Here is an 18,715-nt window from a genome sequence, read left to right as displayed (position 1 = left end):
ACCTCGTCCGCTATCTTTGAACCGACGGACCAAGCCTCACCACTTGGACCGACGGACAAGGTCTTGGCGGTCCGTCAGTCCGTCTCGCGCTAGCCGGACCGTCTAATGGACACCCTGTCCATGAGCAGGCTGTCCTCCGGTAATGTGGACAAGCAGGAGCAACCGCTCAAGGAAAGCGTCCACCCGAGCAAGGTAGTGCTCCACTACCTAAGTTTTCCACTTTACCGCCACCGTCGATGACTGCGGTGGCTTTATTTACTTTAGTTTAGCTAAGAACTTATTCCATATTAGCTGCCCGCGGCGTACCTGGGCGCTAACGCGGTGCTGAGCGCACTAAACTAGGTCTGGTTCAGGAAGATAATCGAGATAGTTTGGAAGCGATCTAATCTGCCGCTTGGTACAAAGGAGGTTGGCGAGGCAAGGCAGAATAGAAGGAAGAGCATTAAGGAGAAGAACGCGGAGATGCTGGTTGAGGGCATCAATGTCAATACCGATGCGAGCGCCGAGGGGGAGGGTGCGGAGGAGAAAGAGGTTTTGGTGCAGAGGGGCGTGGACGAGAGGGATAGGAAGAGTGTGGAAGTTACAGCGAGGGAGGTGAGGAGGAGCCGGAGGAGAGGATAGAGAGAGAAGGGCTGGGAGAAAGTTCTGGATAGAGACGTTGTGTTATCTGTGCTGCGCTACGTAGTTTGGCGCAAAGGAGTTTCGTTTTCTCTGAATATAATCCCAGATTGCTACTGCTGTCGAATGTTCGACCATTCTATGCAATTTCAGAAAAGCAGACATCAGGAGTGAGATCCGTCAGCTATCGCCACAATACTCAAGCAATGTCCTCGTCGCGTTGGGCCTAATACTAACAGACTAAGTTCCGCCTGGTCTGCTATGTAGTCTCTGCCTCGAAGGGATGACAGAAATTTGACATTTGGTATCTCTGCTAATGAGGTCAGGTACATGCCGCATACCCACGAGGGGTAACAATAGCAAGAGCACATGGCGCTTATCTTTCAACGGCCTGAGGGTAACTTCAGATCAACGACTTGGCTTGCACAAGCGTCCTACAGCAAGATGATTCGACTTCCTAATCTGTAAGCGGGCGCTCCCTTGCGATGGAAGGGAGGCGGCCGCCGGGGCCAGTGCTGATGAAACATCTTCTTTAGAGATATGTCTTGTTACATGTTTGTTAAGAATACGAAAGAAGCTCCTAGCGTCCACTTCATAATTACCAATTCGCAGCTCCGGCCATCAACACCACCAATACCAACTCGCCCGGTACCGCGAGACCAGAAGCGCTGGAACCCGATCCTGAACCAGAACCAGAACCAGAACCAGAACCCGATCCCGGTTCCTCCCCAGTACCATTCGTGTTGTTGAGCCTAATCACAGTCAGCCTATGCAGTCCACAGCCCACTAGTATCAAAACATATACTGACCCAGTGGCAGGAGCAACGTGCACCTCCCAAAACCTGCTCACCTCCTCCGCCGTTTGCTGAAGCGCCGTCTCATTTGCCTGTTTAAACTGCGGATGCGTGACCCCCACGGCCAAAACATCCTCCCTGGTCCCGTTTCTGATAAAGTCAAAGAAATCGGTTGAGACGCGAACGTTCTGCAAGATTCCTTCCGCGGGGTCGATCGTCGCGTTGAAGCTTGAGTTGCTGAAGGAGTTGACGAGATCGCCGGCGGCGAGGACGGCGTCGGTGATGGTGGTGTGCGACGCGCCGACTGTGTTGGAGGTATTAGCAACGGTTTCTCTGCTCGAATCTCTTCTGCTGAGAGCAGTATGAGAATATGGGGGATATGTGGTTACGCACGCAAGGTCATAAACCACCCGGCACCGTGCTCATCCAGGGCGTACTGGCCAATATCTTTAACGACATCGAAGTGGGGGCGTCCGTAGAAGTCAGTAGGTATGCTGGACCATTCCTCGGAATCGGCGATGAGGAGAGGAACCGGGGGGTCCATGTTAAGGGGACCGCTCGATTTGCCGCTGTTGCGCTGTGAGCAGCATGTCCGGCTACGAAGTTCATGTGAAGCGCTTACGGGTCAAGTATGATGGCCCCGCTTGGCTGAACTGTGAGGTTTGAAACGCCTAGGACTTGGAGCTGTGGCATACTCGTAAGCTCGGCCATTGCAAGAAAGGGGTCGTGCTTACGGTAGAGGTAGCGCCGAAGGAGTGGCCACCGAGCGCAAGATTGTCTAGATCTAGACTGTTCGTCCAGTTCCCCAGAGTTTGACCTTCCTCTCGGTAATTGGCTTGGTATACGGCATCGCCCCCACCCTCGGTGATGTTTCGAACTACTCTGAGGACCTCTTCCACTTCGGCTTGCCTGAAGTTGCGCTTTTGTAACACGAGCTCCGTGTCGTTCAGGGCGGGCCTGTATTGTCAGCCTTGCTTCGCGTATCGACTAGTATTTAGGAGAATGTCCACTAAATGTCCATCCGAAAATGATCCGCATCAAGGGATCAACTTACGATAACTGCTCAGCCGTGAAATATGTCACATTTCTCCTCGACCCATCTGGCTGCGTAATCTGCGAAGCGGGACCGCTTCCATCCCTGTGCTCGATAGAAACTGCAACAACTCCTCGGCTCGCAAGTTCTCCGCAGTACTGCGAATACCACGTCCTTAACGTAGCATCGCCGTGCGAAAAGACCAAGACTGGGAAACTCTCATTGCTTCCATACAGCGGAACGTCCACCGCGGCGGGGATGGTGATGTTGCCCGCGAGGAACTGAAGCCCGAAGCTGATGAGCGAAGGGTCGATATCGCCGCCGCGGTTGGCGAAGCCTTGAGCTGCCAGATCGACCGGCGGCGGGACCCAGGGGTGGTTTTGTCGAGAGGAGTTGGCGCCTTGGGGTGCAGGGTAGTAGAGGGAGAAGAGGACGGTTTGCAGCTGGTTGAAGAAGAACGAGGGATTAGACTCTAATATAAATAATGCATAACATAGAGCTGGGATCATGGGCTGGTAAAGGAACTTGACTGGCATACCAGAAACGCGGGCTCGCTCGTGTTCGTGACGACATAGTCGCTGATATTCCGCGGCTCTTGGATAGGCACCTCGATATCTACTGTGCCCACGCCATACTGCCCAGAATACGGACGTAAATCAGCTAGGACGGAAGTTACGAGCAATCCGCTGAGAAGCAGTATAGAGACTGGAGTTGGACAGCACAACATGTTAGGCTAGACCACAAGTATCGGCAGACTACTGCAGCAACACACAGAACATTGGAAGGAACGTCGAGTTCAGGTAGTGGTAATCTCACGTCTCAGCATTTTGGCCCCATTGAGTCGAAATATAACATCTCCTGGCAGCATGGTCAAGGCGAGTGCTTGGATCTCGGAGGGTGTGACGTCATAAGGTATAACGTATTTGACGGGGTGATGCACGCTACCACGTGATGCACGCTTTTTTGCATTGGATTCGAACAACTTTATCCTACACTCCGATGGACCACAGAGCTCGAATCAAGGCCGCAATAGCTGACCTAGAATCGCAAGAGCGTATCAACTATGCTGCAATGGCTCGGAGATGGGGAGTCGATCGGAGTACGCTGTCAAGGCGCCATCGAGGTGAAACAAGCACAATTCAAGACGCCAACAGCCGCCCACACATAACAACGTCCTCGCCCAGAGGAATCCATCTGACGTCTTTCAGCCTCGCTGTCGGCACCCGTTTGCCATCCTGGTCGAACCTCTTCGGCGGGCTCACCACGACGCCGCCCTCTCCCAGCCAAGTCGGCGCGACAGTCACAACAACCGAGTCCACCAGCTCCGCATTACGGGGCTCAAGCAAACCATTAATCACACCCGCACCACCCTCAACCATGACACTCCTGATACCCAGATCGTGCAGCGTGGAGAAAACATCCCGCCACTCCATGGCCTCCCGTCCGCCCACTTCCGTTGACGGCACAACGATGTAGCGCCCACCAGTCCTCCCCAGCACCTCCCTCCCCTCAACCACTAGCCCACCCACGCTCTTCTCGGCTGTTACCACCCACGGCCCCCTTCCCTTCCCCTCCCTCGCAAGCCTAATGACCTTACTCTCCCCATTGACATCCCATCTTCCCATTGGGTCCAACACCACAGGTCTCGGCTGCCCCTCCAATCCTTCCCCACCAAACCCCCCCACGCCCTCAAGCCGACAATTCAGGCTTGGGTCGTCGGCGATGGCCGTACCAACGCCGATGAGGATGGCGGCGTGCTGAGAGCGGAGGAAGTGCGTCATGGCTTTGCTCTGTGGGCCGGAGAGGAAGGTCTGGGTGCCGGGGGCGAGGGAGAGGGCGCTGTCGAGGGAAGTCGCGAAGGTGAGGGTTACGTGGGGGAGGGAGGGTTTGGTGTTAGGAGGAGAGGGGAGGTAGGGGGCGAGTTGCGCTTGGTGGGTTGGGGGGAAGTGGAGAGTGTCGCGGGGGGCGGGTGAGGGGGTGCCGGTGGTGTCGGTGGCGGCTGGCAGGAGGGAAGACATTGTGTGGGATTGTTTGTTGGAGGATGACGAGTTGGCAGTGGGAGCGGCGCCGGTGTGATAGTTCTTTTGTGGTTTGTTATAAGACAAGTTTTTGGCTTGTTCCAAGCTCTTACTATCCCTTGGTAAGGTCTCCTGCCATCTTATGTGTTGCTCGGCATTGCCATGTCAACATCAGTGACGACTTCCAGCCCAAGCCCAGATTCAGCGTTTTTCAGGGTATATACAAATCTTGGCATGGTGTTGAAGGTTTCGGGCCGTGAGGCGCCGGAGATAAGCACGAAGTGTGGCGGACTGTGACGAGGCGGCAACACTGACAGCCTGGAGCCACTCAGGCTTGCTCAAACCGCTACCCGAACCTACACTCCTCTGCAATATTGTGATCATCCCCGATCCTGACAGATCCCTTTTGAAGCTCTCGTTCAAGCGTCCTCCATAGTCCTGCGGGCCCTCGTTTCAACCCGAAAGCGCACACGACAGTCCCACACCAGTGCCTCAGAGTACAACCGCTGCCAAGATGTTGAAGATATGGTCTATGGTACGTCTTCCAGGCTGAAGGCCGAATACCAGGCTACCGATAGCCCAAGAAATCCGAGATCGTGCAGAAGCAGCGAAATCTGAGGCTGACACATGACTATAGAAGCAAAAGCAGCAGCAGGCTGAGAACGCGCAACCCGGCAAGAAGAAGAAGGTCACAGCGGCGCAACTACGAGTACAGAAGGGTTCGTTCCCGCAAAGCCCCATCATGCCAACCTCCAGACCACCGCCCTACAAACTCCCTCCTCCAGCATGAGTAAGACCCCGCTAACACCAACCCCCAGATCTCTCCGAACTCTCTCTCGGCAGCACAATGCGCACCGAGTTCCCGAACCCCGACGATATCCTCAACTTCACCTTGACGATTGAGCCGGACGAGGGCATGTACAAAGGCGGCCGCTTCCACTTCTCCTTCGCCATTAACCAGAACTTCCCGCATGATCCGCCGAAAGTGAAATGCACGCAGAAGATCTACCACCCGAACATCGATATGGAGGGGAATATCTGCTTGAATATACTAAGGGAGGACTGGAAGCCGGTGCTGAATCTGAATGCCGTTATTGTGGGGTTGCAGGTGAGTGGCTGTACTCCTGTTCAGGGGACTGAATTAGGGGTAGACTATGGGTGAGAACGGGGCTGACGACGGCGGCAGTTCCTCTTCCTCGAGCCGAACGCGAGCGACCCCCTGAACAAGGAGGCGGCAGAGGATCTCAAGACCAACAGAGAAGGCTTCAAGCGAAACGTGCGGTCCTCGATGGGCGGCGGTTCCGTCAAGGGCCAGACCTTCGAGCGGGTTCTGAAATGAACGGTTGCCGGCATTTGATCCTCATATACCTACGTTTTATGATTTGCAAGCGAGCATCTAGCTGGGGCGTTATTCGGAAGCGGGCATATACCATGTGGTAGATCTGCGAGAGACAGGGGCATATGGGGGAGGGCATGCCACGGCGTGCTCTGCTTTTGGATGGTGCTGGTAGTTATTTGATCATAGACATCAACCGACATATCAATCGAATGACACTGCGATCTTCATGGATCTATGACAAGCTACAGAGGAGGCTCAACCATGCTAGATTTCCTCTCGAGGGGCCATCATCCAGGTTAGAGGGACACAGCATGCTTCGGCGGTATTTGGCATCCACGAGCATTCGCACTCTAACATTCTGCCATGCACCAACGCTCAGCCAAGCCGCCCCCAAGTTCATCTTCCGGGGAAACCAGCGCCTCTCCGGCCGGCCAGCCTCCCACCCTCCCCAGCCCCAGACACGTGACGCTCCGACATCGCTCCCGCGCCAGGAGCTCGGACGCACCCTCAGAAAAATCCCAAACTCATATCGAGCAGCAATTACTCACACAAGAACTGCCCCATTACCCATCCACTCCATCCTTTCCACTCCAAATCAACTTTACAATGGCTTCCCGTGGTGCGTCCAGAGCTCTACGCGCTTCGGCAAAGCAATTGGCCGCGCCTGCTGTCCAGCGCCGGACGTTTGTCTCGGCGCTCAATGCTGCGAGAGCAGGCGTCACTGCTGCGCCGAGGGCTGCTGTTACAGCACCGTTTGTGCAGAAGAGGGGAGTGAAGACTGTGGACTTTGCGGGGACGAAGGAGACGGTGTACGGTAGGTTCAGCTGTGCAAGGGGATCCGTTAGAAGCGATTGGGACTGACCGATGGTGTGCAGAGCGTGAGGACTGGCCGAGGGAGAAGCTGTTGGTAAGTCACGACTTGCATCAGATGGCTGCAGAGAACGGGCAGATTGTACACAGAGCTGACGGTCATACAGGACTACTTCAAGGATGACACCCTCGCCATGATCGGCTACGGCTCCCAGGGCCACGGCCAGGGCCTCAATCTCCGCGACAACGGTCTCAACGTCATCATCGGCGTGCGGAAGAACGGCCAGTCGTGGAAGGAGGCTGAGCAGGATGGCTGGGTCCCGGGCAAGAACCTCTTCGAGATCGACGAGGCCATCTCCAAGGGCACCATCATCATGAACATGCTCAGCGATGCTGCGCAGAGCGAGACGTGGCCGCAGATTAAGCCGCAGTTGACTAAGGGCAAGGTACGTTGAAACAGCGCCATTCGAAAGCAACAATCAATCCATTGCAGAAGGGAGTGCCAGCTGACGCGTGCAAACCAGACCCTTTACTTCTCCCACGGCTTCTCCCCTGTCTTCAAGTCCCTCACCAAAGTCGAGGTCCCCACCGACATCGACGTGATCCTCGTCGCGCCCAAGGGCTCCGGCCGCACGGTCCGCACTCTCTTCCGCGAAGGGCGCGGCATCAACTCCTCCGTCGCCGTCTACCAAGACGTGACCGGCAAAGCCGAGGAGAAGGCCGTCGCGCTCGGCGTCGCCGTCGGCAGCGGCTACCTGTACAAGACGACCTTCGAGAAGGAAGTCTACTCGGATCTCTACGGCGAGCGCGGCTGCCTCATGGGCGGCATCCACGGCATGTTCCTCGCCCAGTACGAGGTCCTGCGCGAGCGGGGCCACTCGCCGTCCGAGGCGTTCAACGAGACCGTCGAGGAGGCTACCCAGAGCCTGTACCCGCTTATCGGCCAGAATGGCATGGATTATATGTATGCGGCGTGCAGTACCACGGCTAGACGTGGCGCCATTGATTGGAGCAAGAAGTTCAAGGATACGCTCAAGCCGGTGTTCAATGAGCTGTATGATTCCGTCCAGGATGGTACCGAGACGAAGCGGAGTCTGGAGTACAATAGCAGACCGGACTACAGGGAGGCGTTTGAGAAGGAGATGGAGGAGATTCGAGGCTTGGAGATTTGGAGGGCTGGCAAGGCTGTGCGGTAAGTCGACAGCATTGCTAGGTCACAGAGATTCGGCAGCTAATCTGCTTTACAGTTCCCTCCGCCCGGAAAACGCCAAGTAAGAAACCGCGATGTTTAGCAAGAGGAGTACCTGTGGTATCGTTGCAACTTGGTGACAGAAACGTGGCGGAGAAGGGAGGCGACCACTGCAGGACTGTAGACTACCTTTTACCATCTTGATCGGGAGGTTAGCGGAGTTTCTGTTCTTGGGACGGGAAAGCGATCTCGCTTCTGTTTCTTCCGCATCGGCATGTGCAGGTCTTTTGTCTGCTAGTACGGGTTCGAAAATTATTTTCGTGTTGCTGGTAACGTCCTCCGTTGTACAGGACTCTTCATCTTTCAACTGCTGTGCACCTGAGTGGCGCTGTTGCGCTCAACAACGGGCCATCGTGAAATGAATTATTGAATCAGCTAAGTCAATCGAACCCTGATTAGCCTGCGTTCATGGCCGAAGGTTCATGGCTGTTGTCCTCATAGTGTTCCTGAGCTCTGCCGAATACGTCTCGCTTGCGATCGCAAGTCTAACGAAAATGCCGGTTTCCATCCTTAGTCTACTTATCAAGTGTCTATCTTGTCCTATAGCGATCGGGCGTCCAGGTGGGCCGGGCAACTGAGAAAGACAGACCGTAGCAGGCTTAACCATAGACTAGACATGACTTTCAAATAGGAATGGCAGGGTGGTAATCTTGGCCGGCCACGAGGAAGAGAGCATCTTTGCCCATAAGGTGCTCGGTGATGGTTTCTACATAAGTGTTTTGGGTACGTAGGGATCAACTCCGCGATTGCGTGCTGCAATCTCAACTTCCATACTAACAAATCAGCAAGTCTTGCAACGGCGGTGTAGGTTCTCCAGTTTGTTCCATGTACCGTTGCTTGTGAAGGCATGTCTTCACTAGGTCGTGTTCTGCAGCCTCAGCGAGGTAGCATTCTCCAACCAGAGTTTACTGAGAGCCTCGCCTTCTGAGAAAAAAAGGGGCCGGTCCATCAAGGAAAATACAGACAACGTCGCCAATCTCAGCTTCTGGTGGCGCCAGACCGATCGTTCCGTCGTCAAACATGGAGAGTCGGCGACCTTGACACGGATCTTCGATCGCGTTCCTGAACCCCCACGGGTGCAGCTTCGTTCCAATGATGCATTGAGACCTGGACTCCGCGCTCATGGAGGCTTCGAGTGCGGAAGCTGCGTTTGTCCCCATGGAAATTGTTGTGAAGAAGTTGTACCACTCGGTGTCGTTCGTCCGTCGTGGTCCTCTTAAGCCGACGAGCTTTGATGAAAATGCTTGGAGCCAGTTGCTGAAGACCACACTTGCCCAATCCGATCGTCCCTCGCTGCAGACAGTGCGCAAAGACCCAATCTCACCAAAGGCAATGCCCCGGACCATCAATAGATCCTGCAAGATAGCTCGTGGGGAGCGCAGGAATTTGACTCCGTGGATGCCTGGGGCCAGAGGCGTACCGCTCCCCCATTCACGGCTTTTTAAAGACGGTTGCACGATCGAATCTGAGATTCCTGGCCGAGTAGAGCATCCCGGCCGAGGAGTTCTGGAATAAACACGGCATGTACCGAGGATGGGCTGCAGTTGAGGTGCATTTGAGCCATCGAGCCCGATAGAGCGCAACTGACAAGGGTATGCTCTGGAAGCAGTCTTGTTGTAACAGGTTGATAGAGAGGACATAGGACGGTTTTGAGGACCATAGGTAAGGTGCAGCCCCGTCCCATGATCGTGAGCAGGCAGAGTAAGAAATGTGATTGTAAGGTGGCTGTGTTGTGGTCACGATTCTGAATGCGGCTGGAGGCTTGGAGCTGATGTGGCGTGCACATGGCCGCCTGACGAGGCGTGAATACACCTCCTCCGAAGTCGTACGTAGCTGATCGACTTGACTAGGAGTTGCCTCGTTCGTTCTCTCGGTAGTGATGCTCCGAATTTCTCGCTTTAATCTGAGCGGCGAGCCTCCGCGCGATGACCCTAGAACCATTGGGAGCGCTGGCCTGAATCGTATGACAGGTTATCTATAGAGCGGGATAGAGGAACCGAAGTCTTCGGATGGATTATCCGGGGCAAGGTGACAGCGAGGAGCTTGAGCAAGGAACTGTCATGCGACAACCATTGACTTACTTCTATTGGTTCGAGCTACTTTCCTCCGCAGTCATAGCTTCGATCTCCCTCTCATCAAGCCAGCTCCTCACACTCTGCATGACCTTCTCCAATGCATCACCGCCCTCAATCACGCCATTCAAGTCATGCACATTCAACCCACTCCTATGGTCTGTGACTCGCTGCTGCCCCCAATTATATGTCCTGATCTTGTCTCCTCTCCCCATCTTCGCCACACCCACCACACTCCTTCTGAGCTTGAGCGTCTCTTCTTCTCTCGCCTCGCGCCTGGACTGCGCAATCCGCGACCGCAACAGGCCCCAAGCCTTCTCTCGATTCTTCGGCTGGCTCCGTGAATCCTGGATCGCAACCACTGTATTCGTCGGTATATGCGTCAACCGCACGGCAGACTCGGTTGTATTTACATGCTGGCCTCCTGCTCCCCTAGCCTTCATGATATCCATCCTGACATCCTTCGGATCAATGTAGTAATCGCTTTCCGGGTTGCTGAAATCGCTCTCCGCCTCCTCGCTCTCGGCCGGAAGATTCGGCAACACGAGCACCGAAGCGGCAGAGGTGTGTGTCCGGCCTTTGCTTTCAGTAACCGGGACACGCTGGACACGGTGCACGCCTGCTTCAGACCGGAAGATTCCGTAGGCGCCTTCGCTCTGAACTTCTAGGATGGCTTCTTGTAGCGGGGCGTCGGAGCCGTTGGGATCGCTCATGCCTGATGCGTCTTCGTATTTCAGTAGTGTGCACCGTAGGCCGTTGCGTGCGCAGTAGGACTGGTACATCCGGAGGAGGTCGCCTGCGAAGAGGGCGGCTTCTGAGCCCCCCGCGCCTGGTCGAATCTCAATCAGGCATGGTAGATTTGCGAAGGGATGCTTCGGTACGAGGCTCGTTGTGAGGGAGTGGGATGCTTGGGAGAGCTGTGAGAGTGTGGACGGCAGGTCTTCGGAGGCTAGAGAGCGGAGCTCAGCGTCGGTAGAGGAGTCGGCGATGAGGTTTCTCAGCTCTGCGAGAGACTGTGAGATGACAGTCAGATTGTGATAGACCCCGTGATGGAATGTTCCTGACCTCGTTGGCGTACTCCCACTCTTTTAGCGCACTCGCAACTGGGCTCAGCTCGCCCACTTTCTTCGCCGTACGCGTGTCAAACCCTTCGGCGAGCTGTTTCGACAGGGTGCCATGCTCTGCGGCAACGGATCGTGCGCGTGTGAGGAGTGCTGGAGAGACACCTTCGCTAGCTGCTGCAGCTGGACAGATTAGCCCTTGGTTCGCGTCGATGAGAAATTTCACTCACCTGTGCTTTGATACCTCACATACCGCCTGCTGAACGGCCGGAAAGCGCGCAACAGGCAACGATGACAGATCCATGGCGTGTTCGACATGGTCTTTGATGCAGTCACTGATGGAAAAAATGGTGTACCTGCAGCTGCTCTCGGGGGTCCGCGCCGAACCGCCGCACTGCGTTCCGCTCCGCTCCCTTGGCGCACTCATGACCGCAGTCCCGCGCCGAGGTAAGCCTTGGGCATGCAATTTTGGACAATCCAGCACTAAACCCGAGGATGTCTATCAATTGCCATTGAGCCGGGAGAAGGACCTGACGGTCCAATGATACACTAGGGCGCAAGGGGTGGGTGGGACATGGGGTTACTAGCATTTGTTGCCCCGCAGTGGGTTGACAAACATTAACCCCGTAGTCCATCATGAGTCTAATTCTTATGTCCCAGTCGTTGGGTGCTCCTCACAAACTGCAGAAGAATCAAATTCATGTGGGTGTACCGTGTTTTCTTTCCGTCTGAATTCCAAGCATTCCATGTTCTTCTTTCTTCTCTGCAGCATATCCTAAGGTAGTGCTTATACAGTTCCTATAGTATCAGGTCAATCGAGAATCGCCTCCCATAGCTCATCAAGAACTTCAAGCTTCGGGTCGTATACCATTGGCTTCTCTCGTAGATCTCTGAACCTCCTGCAGAAGTTACAGCCCATCAACGAGTATGCCTCTGAACGCGAGCGCCATATACCCGGCAACGGACCCCTCGTTTATCTCTTTCCCAAGCCGGCGAAGCGTAGTACACAGCACGAAAGGAATTGTCGCCTCCACTCAACCACTCGCTACTCAAGCTGGGATTCGCATATTGAGAGAAGGAGGAAATGCTGCGGTAAGCTGTAAACGCGGCAGTAGCAAACTTTTACGCGCATGACGCTGATACAAGAGCATGCCAGGACGCGGCAGTCGCAGTCGCAGCTGCGCTCAATTTGACCGAGCCCGGCTCCACGGGGATAGGGGGAGACATGTTCTGCCTGTTCTACAACGCCAAGACGAAGAAAGTTCATGCTCTCAACGGCTCCGGCCGTGCTGGCTCGAAATGCACATTGGAGACGATACGAAAGAGCCTGGGAATCGCAGACGGGGAGCCCGGCGCCATACCCATGGACAGCGTGCATGCGGCCACCGTGCCAGGCGCGGCAGCTGGGTGGGTAGATGCCGTTGAGAAGTTTGGTAGCGGGAAGGTGTCGCTGGAGCAGATCCTTATGCCAGCAATCGAGCTAGCGGAGGAGGGGTTCCCGGTTTCAGAGCTCTCGGCAACTTTCGTAAGCCTTGAGTCCGTACTAGTATCCCGAGGAATAGTAACTGACCGACGAATAATAGTGGGAAGCAAGCGAGGGCGCGATCTTGAGTGCCTCGCCAAACTATGAAGAGATGCTCAAGAAAGACACCTCAGCGCCAAAGGGCTGTCGTGCTCCCAGAGCAGGCGAAATATTCAAGAATCCTGGCTTGGGGAATACGTTCCGGTTGTTAGCCAAGCACGGCAAGAAGGGGTTTTACGAGAGCTCAGTGGCCGAAGAACTGATCAAAGTCACGTCTGACCTCGGTGGATACCTTACCATGGATGATCTGAAGCACCATGCAGAGACCGGGAGTGAGGAGGTGGACGCAATATCCCTCAAGTTTGGCGGCCAAGGCGTGCGCGATTCCCACAACAAGCACCTGGACCACCCGAATAGCGAAGGCGTTGAAATATGGGAGCATCCACCAAACGGCCAAGGCATCGTTGCCCTGATGGCCCTCGGCATGCTTCAGGAGCTCGAAAAGGCCGGCAAGATCGGCCGCTGGAAGGCCACCGACCACAACAGCGCCGAGCACCTACACGCCGTGATCGAGGTCCTGCGCATCGCCTTCGCAGACGCCAGCTGGTGGGTCACCGACCCGAACGTGAAGAAAGTCCCCTCCGCCGAGCTCATCTCCTCGGCCTACCTCGCCGAGCGGGCAAAGCTGTTCAATCCGGAGCAGGCCACCGACACCGTGCATCACGGCTCACCAGCCCACAACCACTCCGACACAGTCTACTTCGCCGCCACCGACAGCGAGGGCAACGGCATCTCCTTCATCAACAGCAACTACGGCGGCTTCGGCACGGCAATCGTGCCTAAGGGCTGCGGGTTTACGCTGCAGAACCGCGGCGCGAACTTCAGCCTTGATCCAGAGCACCCGAACAGGCTGGCGCCGAATAAGCGCCCGTATCACACTATCATCCCCGCGATGATTACGAACCCGAGTGATGGGAGCTTGCATACGGTGTATGGCGTCATGGGCGGGTTTATGCAGCCGCAGGGCCATGTGCAGGTTCTGCTGAATATGCTGGTGTTCGAGCTTAATCCACAAGCTGCGCTCGACGCGCCGAGGATTTGTATCGGTGCGGGCATGCCTGGAGCGGATGGGAAGGTGTTCGATCGGACGGTGTATCTTGAGGATGGGATCAGGGAGGACGTTGTGAAGGGGCTGGAGAAGTTGGGACATCATGTCCAGGTCGTCAAGGGGTATCAGAGGGGGTTGTTTGGGAGAGGCCAGGTTATCAGGGCGCATGAGGAGGATGGACAGATTGTGTATAGTGCTGGGAGTGATCCGAGGGGTGATGGAGCGGCGATGCCGTTGTAGTATTGAGGACATATATGAGGGTCTTGTAGGTAGTGATGACCCGACGCAATGCGCATGATAAATATCCACTTTCTTTTCCTGATCTTGTTACATTCATTGTAGAGATTGTGACATCCGTTTGAGCTCAACATCGCAGTGGTAGGATATCGTTCAATATTTCCTTCTCCCATATACCCGCTCGTCAAAGGGTGACTTAACTGCTGAACAACGCACGTATGATAACATATGGATTTCGTGACAGCGATCAGCGCTCTGCACTCTTATATTGAAGATGGTGCCGTAAGCTTGACGCTTTGTCGTCGGCGTGGGAGAGTCGAGACCCGGTTCAGAGTCATGTATGGCTCGAGTGGCCTTTCTGATTCTAGAGGTGGAGTTCCCCAAGCTTGGTGAAAGTGATGGTGCCATTTGCCGACGCCGGAGAAGTGAAGACGCCACTAGATCCGGAAATCAAAACATCTCATACTCTTCCTCTTTAACATAGGTCTTCCAGCAGCAGCACTCACCATCAAATCTCACCTCCGTCAAAGGCAGCAAAGACCTCAACGCCAGCCAACACTCTCTATGGCTACCTCCAACAATACGATTCCACTCGCGGAGACGGAGTTCGCGGAAATGCGGTCCGTCATTTTTTCTCCAGAAGCATATACCATCTGCCCTCGCTGTGAGCGTGATTGCACCGACACACGCATCAACCGAGTCTGCGTAGCCTGCGAGCGCCGATTCAACGAGGAGATGTCGCGTACCAAGGGGGGTGAGAAGACGCGTCGTTACTGGCGCCGGATGCTGAAGGAGGCTCAAGAGCAGCAGATCCGGTATCGAGGCTGTAAGTAAGCGGCTCCCTGACATCTATGGATGTGTCTGACTTGGTGTATTCGTAGTGAACGAGATTGCTGTGGAGCCGGCGGAGGAGGCGGAGGAGGCTCAGAACGGGCCCAAAGCTGCCGCTGAGGAACCCGTAATGGTTGTGGAGGAGGAGGATAGCTGGCTCGTTAAGAAATTGCGTGCGTTGTGGAAGAAGCTGAAAGGCTGAGCTGGGGAAGGATGATGAGCCTCCAGGGCTTGGGAAGGGACTTTTCGCAGCTGTAACGCGGAAGAGAAAAGAGTCTTGTACTCCTGACAGAGGGGGAGGAGAGGATGAATGCCCCTCCCGAGCAAATTACGCGCCCTTGTGAGCATACCTAAGTAGTGTCCGAAAATGCAGAGGCGTTTATGGGTTGAGACACGTCATGATCGCAACTTGCCTTTGACTGAAGACGGCTCAGGAGTGAACTGGAGCTCTTGACACGCACTCCGGTAGGAGAAGCTGACGCGGCACAACCATCTCTACTAGATCTAAGGTTGAAGGAGCGTGGAATGCTTCGAGTCCGTGTTGACGGTCATGCCAGTGCTATCCGAGAGGGGTAAGCCGGTGTATCCCTGTATCCCTGTTCGTGGCTTTGGATGGCGCGCCAACCTTGAACTGTCTAACACGACTACAAACTCACTACATACATACCAGCAACGCCAGCATCCTGCTGCTTCATAGTCTTCGTGCGGAAAGTGCGGAGACGGGATTCCGGGATTCCGAGATTCTCAAAGCATTTGCAGTCGACCGCGGCTGGCCATGTCGTGAATTTTCTTTCCATACCAGGAAACCGCCTCAGCAGCTCTTCATGGCTCAGTCAACCACTGCGGGGGACATCTCTCAATCAAAACCCAATGACATTCTATCCGGAACACGAGACCCAGGCAGAAAGAGCCAGGCGTTCATCGCGGTCCCGGAGAGTGACTCGGCCTTGAAGGGTTTCGGAAATCCTTGCGCCAGCGACCAAACTCCCGGCACGTCGACGGCCTCGGTCTAGGACACGATACGGCCTGACCATGCACATAATGCAGAGCTGCTCATCCCCATGCGAGTAGATCCTGCCTTTTGATGTTCCCGAAGTTCAGCTCAAGAGAATCGACCGCTTGGTCACGACGTCGCGGTAGTAACCAACCGACCACCGCTCGGGCTGCGACTAGACAACTGAACAAGTACGCTTGAAGTACTGGGAAAGCTCGAACAGCTTCCTGGATGTTTGTGTATAAGTATATACGAGTTCCGTATCATGGATCTTACACTTGCACGTCTGCAACCGCGATTGAGAACAAGCAGTGAGTGTCTTGACCGCACAGCTCTACTTGTCTGCTTCAGAACGAAGACCGTCATTGCTGACAACGAGCGTCAAGGATTCAAGAACAAGAGACCCGGGTTACGCTAAACATCACAGGTTACGCTTCAGTTCGATTTCAAACAGAGCAGCTGCAGTCGACCGTTAAAATAAGAGTTTGAAAGCTACCCGTTTTTCGCCACCTCCTACAGATCTGAACGACCTCTCAGGCAGCTGTCAACAAGGCTTGAACGGCGACAAAGCAACCGGAGGAGGCTATTTTGACACCACCACATTGCCATCACTTGCCGCTGCACATGAGGGCACGCATATCGCTTCTTGAAGCATGCGCAACAAGAGCGGAGAGCTCCTGGACTCCGTCAGGTTTGAGTTCTCTGATTGCTGACGAGCGCAGAGAGAGAGATATTTCTGCGAAATATCCAGCTGGTCCTTCTCGATCTCGGGAGCCAGCACAGCTTCCAAGCTCGTCTGTCGACAGAGGAATGGCAGTAGTGACCGCACCGATCGGATGCCAGAAACCTTCCAGAGACAGTCATACATGTCAGACTACCGTGCTGCAAAGGAAGGGACGGAAGAACACTCACCCTACAAGCCCTGGTATAAATCTGGGAAGTCAAGTAACTACTACCCTTGATACGACGTGGCCCTTTCAGTCCTCACGCCGAACGCAAGCCTGTTGATCCTCACGATCTTTCGGCGTGTGCGCTTGCGGTACGCACGAACCGTCTTGCCAGCTGCGCCGGGAAGGCGAGGAGGTAGGATTGCAGGAAGGAGATCAACTCACCGTGCATTCTCGTGAGGCAGAGATGGAACTCGGAAGTCTCCAACGTTACCTAGTTGCGTGATGTCGCGCCTGTGCGACTTGCTCGCCCAATGCTACCTTTAGCAGCATGCAGAGCTGCCAAGAAAATTCAAGGCGATGTTCCAACTAGCTGTTAACTGTCTGCTGAGAGCGACGAATTCGATGGCAGTCAGGAAACACGAATTGATCCCTGCCTCTATCAAGATCTGGCAAGCTGTAACCAGCGGGGCTGACCTCACCCAATTGCCACAGCTAGTGGTCGACAACGGTCAGCGTCGATACACGCGACTGTGTATCCGGGAGCCGAGTCGTTGGCCACATTAAAGTCTGATCACCGGGCCTTCTTCCTCAAGAATCACTTTGGAGCCGATGTGAAAGCTTGCTTGCTGTTCACAAACACCGCAGGAAGGCGTTGATGCATCTTCAGGTGTGGAAAGAGTTTCGTTCTTGACTAGCCTACATCGACAAAAACCCCTTGGAAGCTCCGCCGAAATCAGAGCTTGCATCTGCAGCACTCGCCAAAGAAGAAGGATTTTTACTCGGCGCTCGCACATGCCGCGGCCCGAGGCGAATTCTCTACACTTTTCTGATCAGCGCTGTTGCATTATGCAAAGGATTTGAACAGGGAAAGAAGTTGGGGCGAGTTCAGTCACTGATGGTACCGTCGGCGCTCGGCCAGGTTCCATCGAGGCGTTGTCCGCCCACCGCGCCGCATGATGCTCTATGGAACAGAGAGATACTACCGGCACATGCGGACTTTGGCGGGGCAGGCATACTCTGTCATCATGTTGTGCATAGGAGAGGAAGAGAAACAATAATGTGCTCGTACATACCTCTGCAGCTCCAGGCCTCGCACCAGCTTCCTAGAGAGTCTTCCTCTCCCATCGCCACCGACACCAAATAGCTGCATTAAGCCGAGTCAGCAAATGTTCACCGCCGGGCCAGCCGCGCAGAGATCAGCTTACAGTAAGAAACGACAATCGACTCTCCAATCACGCATCTCCCATACAATGACAAGATTGATGCGAGGGACCCAGGCAGCACCACAGGCCCGGAACGTTCACAATGAGAAGACAAATTAAGGATACGGGAAGTGCAAGCGGCCGAACATTTGTCCTCAGAACAGTATCTGTAAGAGAGGTCAATGAGAGCCACCCGTCTTAATTAGGGACGAGGGCTCTCTCCCGCTTGAGTTGTCATCATCGGACAGGCCGCCCCCAGTGATACGCAGAAACTCCCGAAGGTGCTTCCGACGACCTCGCTGACCTCAGCAGTCCCAGTAGCAGTGCCAAAGCAACCGCATGCTGCAAGCGGGGTGCCTTCCTCGGTCTTGCCCCCAGAAACAACACGTGTAATGGAGGAAGCGATGCGGAAGGAGCGCAGGCCGCGGTCGCGGACTCCTGGAAAGTCAGTCAGCACCGGTCACCACTCCTGAGACGCACATTGAATTGATCTCGGTGAGGCAATCAGATTTAGACACCCTCGGATGTCTGTGGTATTTTTCAACATCACGAAAGATCGCACTAGGGAACGGTTGTTTGTTCATCATGGTAGCCTCCCTCACACAACCAGGAATTCGGAGCACACGTACCTTTCCGCCCGGTTCAACTCCACTCGCGCGGAGCATCCTAATCAGGGCCTCTGAACTAGGCGACCGCCACCTGCAAGCATGTTAGCGTTATCTGACCGAAAGAAGGGAGGAATAAGAGAAGGAAGGACTTCTCCGCGAGAAGATGTAAGCAGAAAAGCACAAATCCAGAACGAGATGGGTAAAGGAGAATGTTCAGAGCTCATGCCGTGCGAGGCAAGCGGCTAGAGTAACTTCCTCGGTGCCAACCCCCAGAACCCACGTTTGCAACTGAGGCCTCAGAGTTCTTTTCCTTTCGCCATTTTACTCCC

At 54.8% G+C, this 18,715-nt stretch overlaps 8 protein-coding genes across 8 annotated transcripts; 5 read left to right on the top strand and 3 right to left on the bottom strand.

The window, feature by feature from the left end:
* Positions 1-105: 105 nt before the first annotated feature.
* On the top strand, positions 106-621 carry W97_08772 (uncharacterized protein; the record flags this gene model as incomplete). The annotated part of the gene is made up of 2 exons (XM_007786639.1): positions 106-192; positions 343-621. The coding sequence occupies 2 exons, from the start codon at positions 106-108 to the stop codon at positions 619-621; spliced, it is 366 nt and encodes a 121-aa protein (XP_007784829.1).
* A 595-nt stretch (positions 622-1,216) lies between these two features.
* On the bottom strand, positions 1,217-2,981 carry W97_08771 (uncharacterized protein; the record flags this gene model as incomplete). The annotated part of the gene is made up of 6 exons (XM_007786638.1): positions 1,217-1,370; positions 1,428-1,716; positions 1,806-1,981; positions 2,035-2,096; positions 2,147-2,369; positions 2,467-2,981. 6 exons carry the CDS (start codon positions 2,979-2,981, stop codon positions 1,217-1,219), a joined length of 1,419 nt encoding a protein of 472 aa, XP_007784828.1.
* A 603-nt stretch (positions 2,982-3,584) lies between these two features.
* Positions 3,585-4,463, bottom strand: W97_08770 (riboflavin biosynthesis protein RibD domain-containing protein; the record flags this gene model as incomplete). The annotated part of the gene is made up of 1 exon (XM_007786637.1): positions 3,585-4,463. The coding sequence occupies one exon, from the start codon at positions 4,461-4,463 to the stop codon at positions 3,585-3,587; it is 879 nt and encodes a 292-aa protein (XP_007784827.1).
* Positions 4,464-4,977: 514 nt separating this feature from the next.
* Positions 4,978-5,802, top strand: W97_08769 (NEDD8-conjugating enzyme UBC12; the record flags this gene model as incomplete). Its single annotated transcript, XM_007786636.1, has 4 exons — positions 4,978-4,998; positions 5,101-5,182; positions 5,282-5,571; positions 5,650-5,802. The coding sequence occupies 4 exons, from the start codon at positions 4,978-4,980 to the stop codon at positions 5,800-5,802; spliced, it is 546 nt and encodes a 181-aa protein (XP_007784826.1).
* A 606-nt stretch (positions 5,803-6,408) lies between these two features.
* Positions 6,409-7,808, top strand: W97_08768 (ketol-acid reductoisomerase, mitochondrial; the record flags this gene model as incomplete). The annotated part of the gene is made up of 4 exons (XM_007786635.1): positions 6,409-6,616; positions 6,678-6,709; positions 6,780-7,058; positions 7,137-7,808. 4 exons carry the CDS (start codon positions 6,409-6,411, stop codon positions 7,806-7,808), a joined length of 1,191 nt encoding a protein of 396 aa, XP_007784825.1.
* A 2,136-nt stretch (positions 7,809-9,944) lies between these two features.
* Positions 9,945-11,312, bottom strand: W97_08767 (uncharacterized protein; the record flags this gene model as incomplete). The annotated part of the gene is made up of 3 exons (XM_007786634.1): positions 9,945-10,946; positions 10,999-11,177; positions 11,225-11,312. The coding sequence occupies 3 exons, from the start codon at positions 11,310-11,312 to the stop codon at positions 9,945-9,947; spliced, it is 1,269 nt and encodes a 422-aa protein (XP_007784824.1).
* Positions 11,313-11,921: 609 nt separating this feature from the next.
* On the top strand, positions 11,922-13,864 carry W97_08766 (gamma-glutamyltranspeptidase; the record flags this gene model as incomplete). Its single annotated transcript, XM_007786633.1, has 3 exons — positions 11,922-12,086; positions 12,151-12,519; positions 12,578-13,864. The coding sequence occupies 3 exons, from the start codon at positions 11,922-11,924 to the stop codon at positions 13,862-13,864; spliced, it is 1,821 nt and encodes a 606-aa protein (XP_007784823.1).
* A 561-nt stretch (positions 13,865-14,425) lies between these two features.
* On the top strand, positions 14,426-14,894 carry W97_08765 (uncharacterized protein; the record flags this gene model as incomplete). The annotated part of the gene is made up of 2 exons (XM_007786632.1): positions 14,426-14,687; positions 14,743-14,894. 2 exons carry the CDS (start codon positions 14,426-14,428, stop codon positions 14,892-14,894), a joined length of 414 nt encoding a protein of 137 aa, XP_007784822.1.
* Between the last annotated feature and the right edge of the window lie 3,821 nt (positions 14,895-18,715).

The sequence above is a fragment of the Coniosporium apollinis genome (genome assembly GCF_000281105.1).
Source record: "Coniosporium apollinis CBS 100218 chromosome Unknown supercont1.63, whole genome shotgun sequence".
NCBI classification, from domain to species: domain Eukaryota; kingdom Fungi; phylum Ascomycota; class Dothideomycetes; genus Coniosporium; species Coniosporium apollinis.
This window is presented reverse-complemented; position numbering and strand designations above follow the sequence as displayed.